Source organism: Aythya fuligula, chromosome 5 (assembly GCF_009819795.1).
Source record: "Aythya fuligula isolate bAytFul2 chromosome 5, bAytFul2.pri, whole genome shotgun sequence".
NCBI lineage: Eukaryota > Metazoa > Chordata > Aves > Anseriformes > Anatidae > Aythya > Aythya fuligula.
The window spans coordinates 63,891,217-63,911,585 of NC_045563.1; the positions used below are offsets into that span (position 1 = coordinate 63,891,217).

The window sequence follows — 20,369 nt, forward strand, 5'->3', positions numbered from 1 at the left end:
TGGTGTCAGGAGAGAAAAAAAAATCTTAATCTCCAAAGCATCTTACAGCATAGATATAATTGTAACAAATTGTGTCCCCAGTCCTTTTAATAAAAGACATTATTGTATAATTTTAGTGACATGAAAGTTTTTTGGTTTTTGTTTTTTTTTCCTAGGTACTTAAAATCAATACTTTTCTCTGAAAAAAGTAATTAGAACAGTAAAGCTGGGAGTTGATGATCTCAATAAAATTAATTTTTATATGAACATGAGGAGAATTCTATGTAGCTATTTGGACAAAAATGGTTAGTCTCTTACAGTATTAGCCAGGGATTACTCTGAGTATGTGTAAATGTATGCCAAGCAAAGAACATTCACGTTATGACACGAGAGAGGGAGAGCCAGTACACACGTGGATTACAACATCACATTTCAGTTAAAGGAGACAAGGGGGAAGATCAGAAACAAAGGTACAGCATTATTAGGTTATTATAACAACTTGGAGACTGCAGCTAATTTGATATCATTGCTAGTGAAATTAAATACTTTTAGAGAATGCATTTAGGCAGATACATTCAGACAGGACAAACTGAAGCACAAATCAGAATCACAGAAGGTAGCCACTCAGCACACACCACTGCTATGAGTCACAGTTTGGAGACAAGAAAACGGAAGAACCAATGGTAGAGAGCTGAGTAAAAGAGAGCAGGGAACAAGCCAGATATCTGACAAGAATGCTACTAATTTGGAATTTTAGGACTTCTATCCAAAATAATCTAACAGGACCGGACTTTTGTGCTCTTTTAAAGGAATCTTTTGAAACATCAGATACCACATGCGGTATTTACACTGTCTTTTATGAGTAGGAAAAAAACTTGGTGTAAAACAAACATGGAGCCATATATATCACTAATATAAATCCAACAAAATAGAACTATTTCATGAATATTCAGATGAAGCAAAAGCTTATGGAATGCAAATCCTTAGGAGCTACCTTTTGAGAAGCCAAACTAACTTGCAAACATCTAATTTGAAACTCACAATTTGGGATCGTGTTTTTTATGTATCACTTTTAATAAAGGAAAACCTACAGGTTTATAAAAATGTGATGCTGTCTTGCACACTATATCCAGGACTGCATATAGAACATAACACTGGTGGTAATGTTGACATTGGACAGACATACACACATGAACAGCTTTTGTCCTAAAACACATCAATCTCCTCAAGAAGTGGATGCTTAAATTTTCTACCTTGCATTTGTACCTGCATTCAGTGGATATACTACCTGTTCTGCTTTTGCAGCTAACTGTTGCTCTTCAAGGCATCTACCATTGTCTCTTGCTGAACTGAGCCTCAAAGTAACAAAGTTTGGGATTGGTGAACTGCTCAAAACAAGAAGCACTTACAAAACGACCCAAGCCTTTCTCTGCACAGGAAACAGCATCTTCTCTGCACTTTACTAGATGCCAGACAGCACTGACTCAGCTGGGAAAAGTGCGAGCCTCTGCAAGTCAAATGCTATACCATACTATTTAAAATCTTCAAGGAGGAAAACTAAACTGAGCTTCAAGCACTTCTTTCCTCCCTCCAGCCTTCCTGCCTTCACTTCTTCATACAAATACTGTTTTTACCAATGCAAAAGAAGTTTGGCTGACCGCAGTTAGCACTGATTAAAAAATGCCTTATGCCCATCAGTCAGCTCCTTCATATCACATGTGCTCTCCAGGAACAGAATTCTGCAACATAATTCCTCTGCTGGGGTTCTGTTACAGACTTTTTTTTTCCCCACTATCCCTCACTCTCTCATCACATAAGCAAAGCACAATGTTATCTCTCTTTCACACGTGCTTCAGCAGACTGTATCAGGCAACAAAAAATTTACAAGCCAACAGAGTAGAATCCTAAGTGCATTCACTCAAAAAGAGATTTGGTACACAGCTTTGGGATTCCTAAACAACCTAGCTTTTAATGCTTTTCTGTGTGAGCTTTTTCAACATTTCACTCACGACAAGCTTTGTGGGTGCTGCCTGCCCTACTTAAAGCAACGAGCACAACAGAATTATAACTAACACAAGCATTATCCTATTCCTGCACTCAGTAAGGCCAACACTGCCTTCCTCAACGCTTCCAAGCTCATTAGAGTAAGTAGTTATTTGTTACTCTGTGACAGAGACACGTTATGGACTAACAGATGGCTATAAGGGTGGTAAACAGTAGAGCACCCAGTTGCAGCACCAGGACATAAATGGATGCCTTGTAAGAGACAGCATAACCAGTACTCCACAATACAGCATGTACCATCTGCTAAGCATTGCAAAAACTGAGACTGCATCCGTATGTGATGATTATTTTAGGAAGCTGGGATATCCAGGGGAGTTATTCATAATAATGTGTATTATAACAGGTTTGGGAGTCATTATTTGTTCTGGGGACACCACTGGGATAGTGTAGACAAAACTCCAGCAGCATCCAGGTGCCTGTGTGTAGCCATGTATTTTTGGGGAGGTTGGAGGAGGGAAGCAGGCAATTAAGTGAAATTAATATGGTTTTGTCAATGTAAAAACATAGAATATATAGAATATTCCAGAATATTTGTCTTGTCCTAATAAAATGATCAATTGGGAGTTTTAAGAAAAAATCCTTCTTCTTCACACACCGCACCATCAAATTGAGGAAGCAAACACATGATGGAAACCAACGTAGAAACAGGTTGAAGAAGGGAGCAGTCATCAAAGGATATTAAGAAAAAATGTAGTGGAGACACTGAATGTTTGACGTATCTGTCTTTGGGCTTTACTGATAACTCAAATGCCAGGTAGCAGTTATGAATCACTGTTTTCTTCTCAAAATTATGTGCATGTGTTCCTGCAAAGTCTCTTGGTACTGAGAAATACAGTAGCCCCTTTTATATTATACTGGTATGACTCAGTTTTAACCTTTTTTGCCAACAGTGCTCTGAGAATTCACATCAAAGTACCTCAGCAGAGGAGCTAAGCATCTCTTTGTAAGGTCCTGCAATGAGAGATGCCACTTCTCATAACCCCATATTATAGCATAGAGGAGTTTCTAGGGTCAATGCTGTCAACTTTTAATAGAGTGAGAAAAACAGGTACAATTAGAGATTGCTGAGCTACAACACACATGAAGGATTCATTCAACCCAGCCCAGCCCTCCAGTGCGGGTGGCATGCAGAGATGGGAGACCAAATTTAGTAGTTAGGGCACTGCATGCTGCCCAGGTGGTTGTTCCCTGTCTTTTTAGGAGAAAAAAAATGTCAGATGCAAACATCCAGCAGAAAAAAGAACATAGCAGTATTTTCTTGTCATTGTTCATTCCCACCATCCACAATCACACAATTCTGGACTGCCTTGTTAAAACGAACATAACACTGAGTATAACGTTGAACTAGGTTATGGTGCTCATTTCATAAGAACTTAATAACCTAGTAAATAAGGCAAGTATGGTCAATTCTCCCTAATCTGGGTGACTAGTGAATAAGAAGCTTCAATAATGTGGACAGACATAACACCCAGATAACCTGGTACCTGAGGAATACAATGCAGATGCTCAGTCCCACATAGCTGGCACAGCAAACTGCAGAGATCCTTGGTACTCAAGACAGCCCTTGTTTTACTACCCTCTCCTCTTTCCCAATCCAAACCTTTCTTTAATACAACTTCTCTGATTTCTCTGCTACTGTTTGCCTTTTCCTCAATGTTCAATCCTTACTCATCTTCTTGACTGCAAGCATCCAAGATTTAAAACATACACAGCTGAGAAAAGTCAGTAAAATAGCTGCCTCCTCAGCTTCAGCTGGTGGAAGCTTGCTCTCCTGTGTGCAGGTTAGGCAGATGTTGGCCACTTACACAGTTGTTACTACTACTGCAGTTGCCCTTCCATCTGATCTTGGAAATAAACACCAGCACCCTCAGATGAAGGAAAAATACATCACTGAAGGCTCAGGCAGTGAACCTAGGAGTCACTCACGTTGTCACATGAGGAATACTGTCCTCATGCTTTTCTATTCTCACAGTCGTGTTCAAGCACAGACCCTGCAGGACATGAACAGTAGGCTACATGGACTTTTAAGCTTGGATTTGCAGCCTGTAAGAAGCAGAGCACTTTGACATCCTAAGGTTTGTGTAGATTCCTCAGGAATATAACCTTCTAGTTCAACCCTAATTAGCAGAGGTACAGTTAAGTCTGAGTAATCTGGGGACTTAAGGAATATTCTTCTGTTCTTAGCCTGCCAGCTTACTGTCAACACAAACCCTTGGCAGATCATTTTATTCTCCCAGTCTCAACTGGGGCTGATTAGATGTGAATTACACTAGACTTGTTATATTTCTGTTTCTGTTCTCTTACCGTCATCCTATACTTCATGTGGTATGCTATTAATACAAACGATAGACCACAACCAAGCCTGGACATATCTATACGAACTCCATTTCCTTCAGCTACCTCCCTGCAAGCCATTGCTGGGATCCCTATGCCATACTGACTCTTTCAAAAGCACCGTTAAATCCAGGCTAATGAACTTTGTTAGTTCTAGGCTAACTCCTCCCTGAGCAATTGTGGTACTGCTGCAATACTTATGTTTTCTTGCTTTTCCAGTCACGAAGTTGATTAACTCATCCTCCACACCACTTGCTTTGTGCTCTCTTCAGAGCAAGCTATTCATGCTTTCATGGTATGCTTCTTGAGCCTAGTGTCTGCTCATGGATAATTTAAATATATTCATACAGCTTCCAGAAGTGACTAATACAATCGTCTTTGAAAATAGGTGCTACGAACACTAAAAATGGATGATTACAGCAGAAAACATACTCTTACAGGGTAACATTTTTCTTCCAATAGCCATGTGCATGTTCTCAAACAAAGGAGAATTTGCATAAGACGATTGGGAATTCTTTTCTTCAGAAATGCAACGTTTGGAATACCCTGTAGCAGTGTACTCCACAGGGTGTTGTATGTGCAGCAAGCAGTGTACATACTACCTGACAATATGCTTCATTTCCCTCAATATTAGAATTTATCATTTGATGCTTTTAGCATCAGATTACCCACTCATGCCTGAACCATGATAAAAGGTGGGGAAAAAGAAGTCTTCCTGAGATATCATTACCAAGCCATTATTTTGTGTGCATGACTCTATAAACATATTGTAAAGTCTAACGTTTTTTGCAGATAGTTAACTAAGAATCAAAATTTTCACAGAAATTAGGATCATGGTTCATTTCAAACCAGAGTTTCTTCTAAAATCCCAACCCTAATTTATTTCTTTCAGCTACAGTAACATTCCTTTACCATGTCTTTTTAATTTTTTATACCCACAGTTATAAAAAATTTAGGCTGAAATCATTCAGGAGAATCATTTCAAAAGAGATATAAGAACAGACACACTTCTGTTACTGTGTCTTGTTAGTCACAGAAGATTTATTTTTCCTCTAAATTAGTTTACAATTAAAAAAAAGAGAGATTGTCCATACAGACAGTGTTAAACTAATTTAATCAAAATATAATTTCTTGGACCTTGATTTCCTTAAGGTTGTTATATTTCAGCAAATCTACAACATACATATTTCTAAAATGTGATATTTTGTAATATAAATTATAGATATACTTTAAATTGCTAAACTGTAGTCTGGAATGGCTTTCATATCTTTTCACTAATATCCAACAACTCAATACACGGTAAAACGTACTGTTTATTGCACTAGTTATTAAAACATTTGGTTAAAAGTAGTAAATAAGATCACAGCTGGATTGCGCTTGGGATTGGCAAGGAGCTAAAACACCTTTCACATCTTGGTTACTGGTTCAATTCAGTGAGTACCCATTAAGTTTATTTTAATTATATTCTTTTTTTTAATAAGCTGCTAAAAAAGCAGTCTTCCTTCCACCCACATCCCCATCCCCAGAGATGCTAGGTTTTTTCAAATGAAAAAATGTATCACCAAGGCTGAAAAACAGTTGAATGCTAACTGTCTCTGTAATGGTTCTACCAGACCAGGACTCAAATGCCTTAAAGGGAAGGCTGTTCATTCCCCTGGTCCAATCCACGTCAACAAAGCATCATGGAATAACAATGGACATGTTTACCCTGCCTGGCATGCACACTTCCTAGCAGAGAAGAGCTCAGTGAAAGCTGGAGGCTCCTTGGGCTTTCAGCTGGTACACACTGCTTGACTAAACTGCATATTGCACCATCAGAGCTCACCAATTTCATCTGCTTTCTGATCTTTATCATACAGTCCCGGGCTTTCTAAAATAGAATTTCTTATGCTTTTCCTATTCTAGTCAGATCTTGTGATAAAACTGAAATTTAACATAAGAAATGTTACTCTTTTAGCAATAAAACACTATTTAAAGTGAATTATAGGTGACATTAAGATTCCAAAAGAACTTGGGGAACTTAGAGAGTACTTAGTGGGATTTTAATAGGACTTAATATGGGTATTTCATCATTTCAGGGGACATTTGAAACTTCCAATCTTCTTATATTTCATATAAATGACTCATTATGGCCATCCTATGTAACTTCTATGTGATCATACAACATAAGACTATCAGGTGAAGAAGAGTTAAGATTTGAACTCAGGGATCCACAATGCTGGGGTTAACTACAGCACTTACCCATTAGGTCTAAGGTCAGGCAGGGGCCTGTCCAGTGGCAGGCGATCACTCAGGTAAGCATTGTAGCCATAATACTGAAATTGTTTAAGTGCAATACGTCTGTTTTCAGGACTGAGATCCTGGCCCCAGTGAGCAAAGAGAGACGAGTCGGTAAATGCCTCAGCAGGATTTTCTTCCAGTTTTGGTGGAGCTTCTACAAAAGACAAAGACAAAAACAAACAGTTTTAGACTTTCATTCCAACAGGCTATAGTGCACATTACTTTAAAAGGTATAACTTTTGGGAGAACACCACACAGAACAGCAAACACTGCCAGCTTATTGCAGCCTGTAAGTCTTCATGTACCATGCCCTCACAAATCTCTAGGGGCAGTATAACTGTTAGTAGTTGAGGCTCAAAATTTAATATTCAAAATACAGCTAAGTTAAAAACAATTATTTTCCATCACAGTAAAACTGACAACTCTAAATGACTTAAAAATTAAAATAAAAATCTCTAAATTAATCCAAAAGAATTCTTATCAGACAATGAGATTTTTTGGTTTTGTTTTTGGCTGGTTGGTTTCACATGCAAAGGTGAATTATTTAATTTCAGCCTGAATTATCATGCTAAGGGTAAAATTTTGAAGGGAAATACAAAGAAAGAGAGAGTGTGTGCAGGATACACAACATAGCTGCTGAAATCTGTATTAGGTAAGTTATTTGAAACTACAGAGTCAGCATAGAGAAAAAAATCACTGCACTTAGCATCCATGTTTAAATAGCAAAACAGTTTCAGTCACACCATATTTTTTTATACATTATTTTTTATTTTTATAGTCCGGTTTATAGTCTATACAAATTTTTGGTCTGTACTTCGATGTGTGCAATGATGGTACTAGAATCTTTACTCAGCAACAGTTATGTAATTATAAAAATGCTTTTGTTCCAAAAGGCTACATCTCTGGCTACTATACCAGAAGAGAAGACAGGAAGTGATATGCCCAGATCTTAACTTCTGGTACAATGAAATCACAGCATGCCTTCTCAGTATATATAATTGCCCAAGAGGTCTAATTCAAGGTGACTTATAACAACACCATTTCATCCAGACAGACAACCCACCAGTTTTTATTCAGGTGACCATACAATCAAACCAAAAGAACTATGTGTCTCTGTAAACAGTTTATAATATACAGTACTCTATTAAAGAAATATCAAATGCCTCACTGGACCCTGATTTGTCATTGTAAATAGTGTCTCACAAAGAAAAAACGTCTTCCTTTTCTGGATGTCTGAACTATAAATAGTCTCCATATCCACTAACCAACTAAATAAAAACTCTTATTTCTCAAGCTGTATTCACAAATCATAACCCACTAATACTGGTCACACAGAGACTTAGGACAATAAAAGTGAATCTTCAGATAACTGTCAAATGTGTCCAAGAGGCAGAAGCTTCACTGACACCGTGTCCAGAGCCAGTAGTATATCATTCTCGGCACTCACAGTCACCTACAGACCTGACCAGTTGGCTTAAATCTAGCTACATAAAAACATCTAAAGAGAACAGTTTATATAGTAACAGTATACACCACTAGAATCATGACTTCTGAAGTATGCCAAGAACCACATTCTTTGATCTCTTACTAAGTAGAACACAAAATAGAAAATCATAAATTGAGATTAAGTTAGATGTTTGAATCATTCAAGATATTTTCCTTTTTGCCCAAACAGTACTGGCAGGAAACTAATGACAGTTGTTTTCCTGCATTACATTCCAATTTCTGTAAATATAGAATGTTTCTTTACTTGTCAAGTACTGTTGTACAACCTGAATCCTGGAATCAGCTCCATTTCTTCAAAGATGAAATACATGCTAAATCCTCAGTCAAATAGGGAAACTACTCTGTCAGGCCACATAAATGGTACAGAGTAGAGATTGCGGTTTGAATCAAAGTCTGCAATGGAAATTAAGAAAACTTCATAAATTCAGATCTTTTATAGAAGATCCTAACTTGAGAAATGCAGAACAGCTTTTAAATACCAGTCCAGAAATCATAGCACTGGGAAAGCCACAGACACCTCTGCTGACTACTAAGTGACTTCCACAAAACCAACTTGAATTTACACAAATAATGTCACAAACTATCTTTACATCTTAAGAGATGCTTAGATCAGGTGCAGCCAGTAGAAGTTACTGTTGCTCAGCACTTTTCAAAAGCATATGCATACATGCTAGTCAAAAAAACTATGCAAGTATTTAGCTTGTGTGTTAAACACACACCTAAGTTTTCTACTGAAACAGAGACTTTACAGCAAACAGGATTCAAGGTATGGTCACATTTACAGATTTACAGTCACATAAGCACTACTAGACATGAATTCTATAGAATGAGCTTTTCCAAAGGGTAGGAAGGATGAACAACCTGGGTTTGGGGGACACAGAGAATGGTATGGTGAAATAACATTGATTTTAATAAGAAAAAGTTAAAGAAACAAGCAAAACAAAACAAAACAAAAAACACAATCAAACAAACGAACAGGACACATCCAGAGGATAAAGGTTCTGCAAGACAAGCCCACAAACCTGTGCTGCCACTTAACAGGTGGAAAGCTTTAAGCTCCACATGCCATCTTCCCTTTTTCCTGGACTTTCTATTCTGATTAGTCCCTGACTCCTGCTAACAAAATGTTACTCCCACAAACAATCCTGGTATTTATTTTTCATCTATTAAAAGATTAACGTACAGGAGTGACACTTTTTTTCTAATGTCCATATCGAATTAACACATTTGAGGCAGAAAAAAACCTTGACGTTACTGTGAGGGTGGTTCTTCATGAGCAGGTACAACAGGAGCAGCCACTCGCTGCCAGGCTGCCCATGCTAAGGTCAGGAACCACTCCTCACCTCCTCCCAGGTAATGGTTGGACCAGATAATCTTTAAGGTCTTTTCCAACCTTAGTGATTCTATGATTCTAAAGGAAAAGTGCCATTAATCTGGATTTCTCCAAGTCAAGCACAATTTTTCTGAAGTCTTTAACATCTATATTTATAGTTATACCTACGGCAGACAACTGCCTGATGTAGGATACACCCACATGCCAACCGCACAGCTATGCCCCAAAAGAGGTCTAAAGAAAACTGAGACTCACTGTAAGAGCAGTGCATGGCATATGCATTTGTATCTGCAGATAAAGGGGAGATACAATGATAATTTTCCATGGATGGATGGCCATCCCAGCAACAACTGTCTTCACAGAACTGTACTCACACATCTGCTTGATTTTATCTAATAATTTTGTGGCTGAGAGTATCTCCTAATTCTTGCTGCTTTCTGTTTGAAAAAGCATTCAGTAAAATCCAGGTTGTATCTGCAAGAATAAGATTTTCAAGTGATGGATATCTGTGAATGTAGTTTTACAAGGTCTAAAAAATACCTTGTTAAACACAGCCACTTTTTGTATGCTAAGTAAACATTATTTCAATATATTCTACTACAGGAAAAAAGCATTACCAAGAACCTTCAATTAGAATTTCAATCAATGGAATTAAGCATGCATCTCTGATGACAAAGCCTTTCTTTCCTTTATTTGGCTGAAAACCCTTGGGGAAGTGCCTGTATTCAGTCAGTCTCTCACAAGAAATAAAAACAATTATTATAAGGCCATGAGCTGCCTTTCGACTACTCCACTAGCATATTTTATATCTTAGTCTGTGAAAACAGAAAGTAACCGCAGTCTCTGTAGTGAGTTTACGTGGCAAGGTTTTGGTAGCAGGGGGCCATAGGGGTGGTTTCTGTGAGAAAGATCTAGAAGCTGCCCCATGTTTGGGAAGGGCCCCATTGTTTTCCAGAGCTGAGCCAATAAGCGATGTTGTTTTGCGCCTCTGTGAGAGCATATTTAAGACAGGGGAAAAAACGCTGTGCCACACAGCAGCTGGGAGAGTGAAGGGAGTGAGGAATGGCCTTGCAGGCACCAAGGTCAGTGTAGAGGGAGGGGGAGAGGTGCTCCAGGTGCCAGAGCAGAAGTCCCCTGCGGCCTATGGTGAGGACCATGGTGAAGCAGGATGTCCCCCTGCAGCCCATGGAGTACCACGGTGGAGCAGGGTTCCACGCTGCAGCCCGTGGAGGAGACCACGGTGGAGCAGGTGGCCCTGCACCGACGGAGGCTGCCGCCTGTGGAAGACCCCTGCCGGAGCAGATTCCGGGCCGGACCTGTAGCCCGTGGAGAGGAGCCCACACAGGAGCAGGTGACCTGGCAGGAGCTGCTGCCCGTAGGGGAGCCAGGTTGGAGCAGTTTTCTCCTGAGGGATAGACCCCGTGGTACGGACCCATATCTGGAGCAGTTCTGGAAGAGCTGCTGCCTGTGGGAAGCCCACGCTGGATCAGTTCACCAAGGACTGCATCCCGTGGGTGGGACCCCACAGCACAGGGGATGAGAGTGACCGAGAAGGAGCGGCAGAGAAGCGCTGTAGACTGACCATAACCCCCAGTCTCCTGTTCCCCTGTGCCGCTTGGGGGAAGGAAGTGGAAGAGGGTGGATGGGGGGGGAAGGTGCATTTGGTTTCTTTCCTTTGTTTCTCACTTCTCTAGCTTGTTAGTAATGAGCGATATATCTTACTATCTTCTTATGCCGAGGCTGTTTTGCCCGTTACAATAATTACTGAGTGATTTTCTCATCCTTATCTCAACCCTTGATCCCTTTTCACATATTTTCTCCCCATTCCTCGTTGAGGAGGGGGAGTGAGAGAGCAGCTGTGGTGGAGCTCAGCTGCCCACTTGAGCAGAACCACGACAGTCTCACAGCCAGTTCTTCTTACCACTCATTTCTACCATTACAGAATGATGATGGGAAGCTAAGGCTCAAAGGTAAGCCAGTAAGTAGTACTGCCTGAAGCAATACTAAGGTAGGCACATTTATCTGCTCAGTTATTACTAAGAAGGAAAGATCAGTTCCATTTTTCCTGTGGGAAGAAAGCTTATCATCCACAGCATATTGCTGTATATGTTAACATTGGGTCTTTCTTCGCTACATTGACTTTCCACATCATGCAAAGAAGAGCAGTATACACAGACATAAGGCCAGTATTAACTCTTGGCAGGCTGACACTTTGCCCCTAATTCAATTGATTTAATGAATTACACAGATGTCAGATAGCTGGATACCTGAGCTGTGGATGTCTCCTTCCCGAAGCTTCTCCTTCCCAAAGCTGGTCATGGGACCAGTAGGGGTTTGGTCACACACTGTTTAACAAGTCCAGAAACCTCATAGCTTGTTTTCCATAAGTATCTGTGTGTCTTTAGCTCATACTTTATGGATCATATTTACTAGTTACTCCATTAATCTTAACACAAAATGTACTGCTTCATTTGACCTCACTGATGGCAGTAACCAACATGAGTACTCATTGTCCTCTTTCTATCACTCATTACATCGTATGTCAGAGACATGGAATCAGAAGATACTGATGAAAATGTGACATGAAACCAATTCTCTCCTAGTAACAAAATACACTTTTATTAGCAATGGAAGAAAGAATGAACTTGCATTAACCCTATCCTTGTAATGAAACACATACCCATACTCTAAAGCCTTTGCTGGCGTATTGGGTACAAACAGCAAAATTTTTTGGTGGGGGGTTGCAGGAGGTGGAAGAGGTCAGGTGCTGCCCTGTGCCAGGCACACATGGCTCCCCAGCAGCCCCACCACTGACCAGAGTTATGCTATTCAGTGAATTGGCAGCACCTCTGTGAAAACTTATTTAAGAAAAGGCAGAAAACAACAAGGGTGGGGGAACAAGGGTACAAGGGAACAACAAAGAAAACAATGATGGAAACAAGGGAATGAGGAAAGACCAAGATCAGAGCAGTAGGAGGTGCTCCACAGCGGAGCAGGTACACCCCCAGAGGGCCTGGAGCCCATGAATAAGCTCATGCCAGACCATAGCAAACACAGAAGAGGGAAGGAGCAGTGGAAGAGAAGGGTGAGAAACAAGTTGCAGCTGAGAGAAACTGCTGTGCACTGATCCTGACCTCCTTTGCCATCTGCTGCCTCGCTGAAGGGATTGAATGAGTTTGACAGCAGTAACAAGGGGACTGGTGAGGAGTCTGAAGTGATCCTGAGTCTGGGAAAAGGAGGAGAAAAGTTGCCTTCCCCCAGTTGTTTAAATGTTTGTGGTCTTTGTTTCCCAATACTCAGGTCAGTAATTAAATGTTTATGTCAATTGGCAGTAAAATAATGCTTTCTTCAGGCAGTGTACAATGAACAAACAGAAAACAGAAATGCTTATCCATTACTATTACCAAGGAACTGTGGGCAAGCAATTGTTAGAAGCCACAAAAGACAAGACACACCTTAGCTACACATTTAACTTACTGATCTCAATTACTATAGTGTACTACTTCATCCCTTTCCCTCCTCTCCATTCCTTTGTTACCTATTTATAAGCTATGTTTATTTTGTTAGTTTTCCCTCAATACACATTTTTCTCTGGCAGTTTTCATAAGGCAACTAATACAACTGGTACTCAGAGAACAAGATAACAAAAAATCTGATCAGGTGACAAGGAATTCAGGAAAGGCTTTTCTTCATAATCACCAAGCGTATTTATGGCATCATTTGATAACAGCTAATCAGGGCAAAGGAATCATGCTCCCCACCATGAAAATGCAATTATTTCCAGGGTGATACGGGACAACCACTTAACTTACAACAGAATTCTTAAGTCATCAAAGGAAAGAAATGAAGACTATTTTATCCAGCTGTGATGGTAGAAGTTTTTAAGCACCTTGGCAAAATATAATTATATAATTACCATTTGCATCATGTAATTATTTAATTACCTAGGGTTTTTTCCCCCCCAAAAAATGTGTATCTTAGCCTCAGAACTACAAATGCCATCTCTAACAGCACTGATGCATCCATTATGCAGTGGTTTACAGCAATGACTTTCCTTGAAAGACTTCCTTCAGTTTTATTACCAGTATAATTTTATGTTGATGCAACATATTTCCTGTATATCTGACACGTAAATGCTGTTCCTGTGCATTTACGTTTCCTTATCAAGATTTACAAAAGATCATCAGAACTTCAGTGTCTGCTTCAAAGTTCTGATGGCCTTAACTGGTTATTTAATAATAGGCCAAGTAATAACATTAACAGCTGGGACTTAGTAGATTAAAAAGCTAAGGGATATCACTATTCATATCTAATTTCAGTCGTAGCTAAGGCACAATGATAATAAAGCATCTATAAATCTTCTAGATTTTTAAATCAAATTAGCATCTAAATCTATAATTGGCACTATGGCTGTTTGCATTGTATCATGATCTATCTGCGGATAATTTGGATTATCAGTTGCTGTCAGTAATACACTTATTTTCCTTTTTTCCCTTCTTACTTATTTTCCTAAGCTGTATATTGCGTAAGTTTTCTCCAGTTTATGATCAATGCTACATTGTCTCTTTGTGGTGATATATTTTTTCATAATTTCTCATGACCACATTTCCCTGCATTTCCACTATATAGAAACATTCTATCTATTACTAACAATTTCTGCTACCACAAGGCCTAGAAGTAAAGAACCCAGATCAAAATATATAACAGAAAATGGCAGCAGAAAGGTCCATCCCTAACGACAGTTGGGAATTCCGGTGTAATGCCATATGCTACAGCAACCACATGAATACGGTTCTGCATAATGAACTAGTAAGTTTTGTAAACCAAAACAAAACAAAAACAAACAACAACAACAAAAAACACTTATATAGATATTGCATACCTTAAAAAGCGAAGTCTTTCTTCAGACTAGCATTGCTGAGAACAACAAACAGGATTAACAAGCTTGCAATATAAAGGCATGCTGACATTGTTACCTATATTCCGATAATAACCTCTCAAGCTTATTAAGAAGCACTCGTTTTTCTCACTTCATTCAGATTTCTACTTTTCTTCCTAAAAAAAGGTTACTGTGAACAGCTTTACAATTCAGAAAAAGTATCAAGCCAGAAAATGGCTGCAAAAATAGTTACAGATAAAGTTTCAAACATAATTTTTATTTTTACTAGACTGTAAGATTTGTTGTGGTTCTACCCCTCATTCTACTGCAGATCTTCCCACGAAAGTAGGAACTTCACATCAAAGCTTTGCCATTATAAAATGTCTTCCACGTATCTGAATGGCTTTACAAAATGTACCATGTAACCTTATATCTGATTTGAGTAAGTGCCAGTAACAAGAAGGGATAGAGAGTAAGTCAGCAAAAATAACCCGATCTGCAAAAATATCCCTGTGTCAGCTAAAGACAAGCAGACATCAATAATTGAGCAAAGCTAAACATAGGTGTAATAGATTGCTTACAGAAAAAAAAAAATGAGTTAGAAATGACGTCAGGATTTAGGCAGAATATTCAGCAACTACATTTTTTGAAACAAGGGATAAACTTCTAAATACTTTTAAGAAAGAATACTGTGGTTTTGGAGAAACTAAAAGAACTGACTTTGCTCGTGACATCAGCAGCCTTCAGATTCTCAAAACAATTGTGAGGAAGCGAACAGCAACTCTGTGTGTTAGATTGTCTCTGCTCATACTTTTGGAATTATTTCAGGATTTTAAGTGCAGACCTATTCACAGGCCTAATGGCCTCAGAAGAGACATTGTGCAGTTTTATGGATAGGGGAGTTATGAAGCCATGAACGATCATATCAGGGGAAAAAGAAACAGTGACATGATCATTTTTGTTAAAAAAGATGTAAAAGTTTAGAACATACAAAGAGTTTGTTAAACATGTGCTGATTGCTACAAAATGACAGCTGGATTCCACTATCATTTACACTAAAAGTTAGAGCCTTACAAAGGAAGGTTTTCTTTGTTTTGTTTTTTAAAGCAATCATTTTAAACATAAAATACAGCTAGATTAGGGAATTAATTAAATTTATAACTAGAAATTCAATTTTAAACTGAAATAAAATGCAGGAGAAAAAGATGATGAAGCTAAAAAAAACTACAATTGCTGTAGATCTTCTATGACTTCAACATGAGAAGCAGTATTGAAAAGGGCAGAAATTCACAAATGAACTTCTTGCAAATGTGCTAAATCCATACAGACAAACAAAAGTGGAACAACTTCCCTGATTTTTAATTTGTTATCTTCCTTGCAATATAAAACTCAAAGCTATAATAAGCTATAATTTGTTACAATTCAGCCATATTGTGTTTTCTTCCTGTCTTCTTTCCACATCTGGGGATCATCTTATGGTAATCCCACAAAAAGCACAAGCAAAACAAAACAAAACAAATAGTGGAGAATCAATTCTGAAATGATCCAAGAGCACAAGAATTTTCTACTTCTGTTTCCTTCTAACAACAGGGTGTGCCATACATCCTGAAGGGATGCTTATTGTTTAAAGATTTAACAGTTCATTTTGTCCAAGACGAAAACCAAGCCTCTTCGAAAAGAGTTATTCCAGTCCTTTTAATGATGCTCAACAGTACTATCCTACAACTTAAGCCAAGGCAAAGGAGTGCTGAACCCACTGCACAGCCTCTCCAAATACATCAACTTCTTCCTGAGTTACCGAGAAATAACGTCAACCACTGAGTTAGCCACAGTGCTTCGTCAGAAAGCCTGGTCTTCAAGTTATGCCTATCACCAATATGGTCAAACCTACTCAGTGGGGAAATGCTGACAAAATCAGATCTAGACATGTTACTGAAGAAGTGCACCTCTGTTATGCTTACTGTAACTTAACTGCATTTGCAGTAATCTTTACAAAGGAGAGGACTGTACCCAGCATTAATTGGATCTTTGCTCTCCCATTTTTGCTTCCCTGGAAAGATTCTTACCCAATGTGTATAACTCACGTAGGACACACACACACGTCAGCTGCTTGTTATGAAGCCACTCAGGCAGCCATGAGAAAATGCTAAGGGCAGAGAGGTTTGTCTTGAATCCTATCTCACAATGACTCACATGCTTCCTGCTGCAAGGAAACACCTTCTTCACTTGCAAATCACAGCTCTGACCACTCTCCTGGATTTATGTGACCAGGCATTCTCTTTAAAACTGTCCCCTAGGCCTGACCTCCCTTTCTAAGCAATTTCGAAGAACATAGAAGTACGGAATCATAGAATATCCTGAGTTGGAAGGGACCCTTAAGGATCATGAAGTCCAACTCCTGCCACCACACAGGTCTACCCAAAAGTTTAGACCATGTGACTAAGGGCACAGTCCAGTCGCTTCTTAAATTCAGACAGGCTCGGTGCTGTGACTACGTCCCTGGGGAGCCTGTTCCAGTGCAACCACCCTCTCGGTGAAGAACCTCTTCCTGATGTCAAGCCTAAACTTCCCCTACCTCAGCTTAACACCATTCCCGCAGGTCCCATCACTGGTGTTTACAGAGAATAGGTCACCTGCCTCTCCACTCCCCCTCATGAGGAAGCTGTAGACCGCAATGAGATCCCCCTCAGCCTCCAGGCTGAACAGGCCCAGCGCCCTCAGCTGCTCCTTATACGTCTTCCGCTCTAGGCCCTTCATCATCTGCATCGCCCTCCTCTGGACACTCTCCAACAGTTTAATGTCCTTCTTGTACTGTGGTGCCCAGAACTGCACACAGTACTCGAGGTGAGGCTGCACCAGCGCAGAGCAGAGCGGGACAATCACCTCCCTCGACCGACTGGCGATGCCGTGCTTGATGCACCCCAGGACACGGTTGGCCCCCCTGGCTGCCAGGGCACACTGCTGGCTCATATTCAACCTCCTGTCAACCACAACCCCCAGACCCCTCTCTGTGGGGCTGCTCTCCAGCATCTCGTCGCCCAGTCTGTACGTATAGCCAGGGTTGCCCCGTCTCAGGTGCAGGACCCGGCACTTGCTCTTGTAAAACTTCATGTGGTTGGTGATCACCCAGCTCTCCAATCTGTCCAGGTCTCTCCACGAGGCCTTTCCACCTTCATCCGTGTCCACAACTCCTCCAAGTTTGGTGTTGCTCAAAACAAATTTGCTCAAAACATGTTCTAGTCCTACATCCAAATAATTTATAAAGACATTGAAGAGGACTGGCCCTGAAATGGAGCCTTGAGGGACTCCACTGGTGACCATTCGCCAGCCAGATGTGGCTCCATTAACCACAACCCTTTGAACCCTGCCCATCAGCCAACTGCTCACCCATCGTATGATGTTTTTGTTAAGTTGTATGCTGGACATTTTGTCCAGTACGATCCTATGGGAAACCGTGTCAAAAACCATTGCTGAAGTCAAAAAGATCACATCAGCTATTTCCCTTGGTTGACTAAATGGGTGATCTAATCATAAGAGGAAATCAAATTTGTTAGGCAGGACCTACCCCTTATGAACCCATGTTGGCTGGGACCAATGACCGCATTGTCCCCCAGGTACACTTCAATGACTTCAAGAATCATCTTCTCCATAATTTTACCAGGCACTGACATGAGACTGACAGGCCTGTAATTGCTAGGATCTTCTTTCTTACCCTTCTTGAAAATTGGCACAACATCTTCCTCTTTATCCAGTATTATGCATTAAGAGCATCTCTGTATGATACAAACCATCCTGGTTTACTTCTCTCTCATGCATAAAGCGATCTGAATGCACATCAAAGCTGTACTGGGACTCATGACAAAGCTGCTTAAGCGAATGAGAGCACAAGTCCTGCTGCTGATTTGTACTGGATAAAGATCTAGAAGAATACTTTAAATAGTCTATTACAGGATAAATTCTCATCTCAGTTACATAAAAATGGATAGGAGTAGAATCTGGTTAAATTTTAAAAGCTGCCAAAAGATACCACAGTTACATGTATATTTCATGCAGTTTCACAAGAGGCTTTTCTACTGATTCTTCTATTCCACTGTGAAAATTGGCAAATTCAAACCTGGATCCTACAGTTTATGTATTAAACACAGGAGTGCGTTCAATCCTAGACAGGTAATTTCTAATCCTAGCTATCCTAAATAGAAACAGAATCATACAGGAGCATTTGCAAACAACAGCAAAATGATTAAAAAACTGAGGTTTGAAAGCAGATTTACACCAAATTTGTGGCGTACCTTTAATAATGGAGAAACAGACACTTTATAATTATCTAGACTACTAGGATAGATACCAGACAAATATAGTCTGATAAAACACCAGAGAGCTGTACGACATTTAATTTTGAATTTACACATTCCTTTTAGGAATTGCTATGCATGATAACAGATTTTGTTAATCTTGAAGTTATGTCCAAAATGAAACACAATGCTGTTTTCTTGTTCATTTGTTTTCTTGTTCATTTGTTCCACTTGCCCAGCAGGTGTTTGAAATCTACAGTGCTTGCAGGTTAATTACTGATTAATCTTTAGGGTGGGATGGGCTAATTAAACTCTATTTGAAAAAGAGAAAAATGAACAAATCATTTCACCAACAGGCAGCATATTAGCTGCAGTGTAGTAGCAAGGGAGAAGCAGCTAACTCTGAAAGGAAGACTTTGAGAGCATCTGATGTTACTCTGGAATAACTATTCATCAATGAAACCAAAGATTTTCCACATCCACAGCGGACATAATTTCTTTTAATAGTAAATGAAGAATCTTAACAGTTTGCTTCTAATTAGTCTTCTCTTTCGGGAAAAAGTTGCCTTTTAATAAAGTGTCAAGGCTTAAACACAGTTTAGACTGACAAAAATCTGTAAAGGCTCCAGGAATTTTGGAAACAAATACTAGCTTGTGGCAACATCAGAGAATTAATTTATTACCTGGAAAACAGAATATTAGAAATTAGATATTTTAGTTCAGTGTTTTGTTTTACTAGAGCTGTTTTCTAAGTACAATCTCTGAAAATTGAATAATTATGAGATAAATTGAAGCCAATTAGAAAGCAGAAGGTAATTTCCCTGGAAGGAGAACTAAAGCTCACTGTGTTAGTCCTAATCATCACCTCCAAATCTTAAATGGAGAAAGAAAAGCCCAACACAGTGCTTTTCATTGTAGAAATTTCATTTTTCACTGGGGGAGAGTGATCCTGCAAGCCAGCTGAGGAGGCATGGCTTTCTCCTTGAGCTGAGTTCCAGTTCAGCTGGGAACACTGTTATCCATCTCTATTTCTATCTGACTTTAGAATGCGCACGTGGGATTCATGTCTTCACACTGTTAACTCAAACTTTCTCAGTGTGATCTTAACAGCAAAAGTTATGTCAAAACTGTTTCTCTGTCCCATACTAATATTTAGCCAGTGGCCATTGTCTGAAAGTGGTTAGCAGGCATATGAGGGAGCTGGACATTTAGCTCAGGGTCACTTCTGCATTGTAAGATAACTAAAAGAAAAAAACGTCTCCCTTTTAGCAGCTTAATGCTCCTAGACTGCAAGTTCTGTGCTATGTTATTCAGGGCCAGTCACCTGGCCAATGGTTACCCAAATACTACTGAGAAGAGACAGAAACTGATACTAAGAAAACTCCTTTACTGTCATCTACCTTAGTTTCCGAACAGTGGCCTGCTAAAAGGTTCAGCAAAGGAGTGCTTTTGACTGGTATTAGCCCCTCTCTGCAGTGTCCTTCTGTCAATGGAGGAGTTGAAAAACACAAGCAAGGAATACTGACAGACCTCTTTCATAGAACTCGCATAAGAGTAGTTTAACCAGAATCAGAAAACAGCACGGTCTTGTGTGGTTTCTTCTCCAGTGATTCTTGTTACAGAAGTCTCCATCCCTCCCTTGTAGATTTGTGCTCTTATGAAACTTTCTTATCAACTGCTCAGCCGAAGACCTAGTAAGTTA

The 20,369-nt window shown here is 39.6% G+C and overlaps 1 protein-coding gene across 9 annotated transcripts in view; it reads right to left on the reverse strand.

Annotated features, from left to right (window-relative positions):
* Positions 1–20,369, reverse strand: part of GALNT18 (polypeptide N-acetylgalactosaminyltransferase 18) — a 309,298-nt gene that overhangs the window by 104,553 nt on the left and 184,376 nt on the right. For all 9 annotated transcript variants that reach the window (XM_032187763.1, XM_032187764.1, XM_032187758.1 and 6 more), the window contains one exon: positions 6,619–6,811. In XM_032187763.1, coding sequence (XP_032043654.1) covers positions 6,619–6,811 — 193 coding nt within the window. The remainder of the gene's footprint in view (positions 1–6,618; positions 6,812–20,369) is intronic.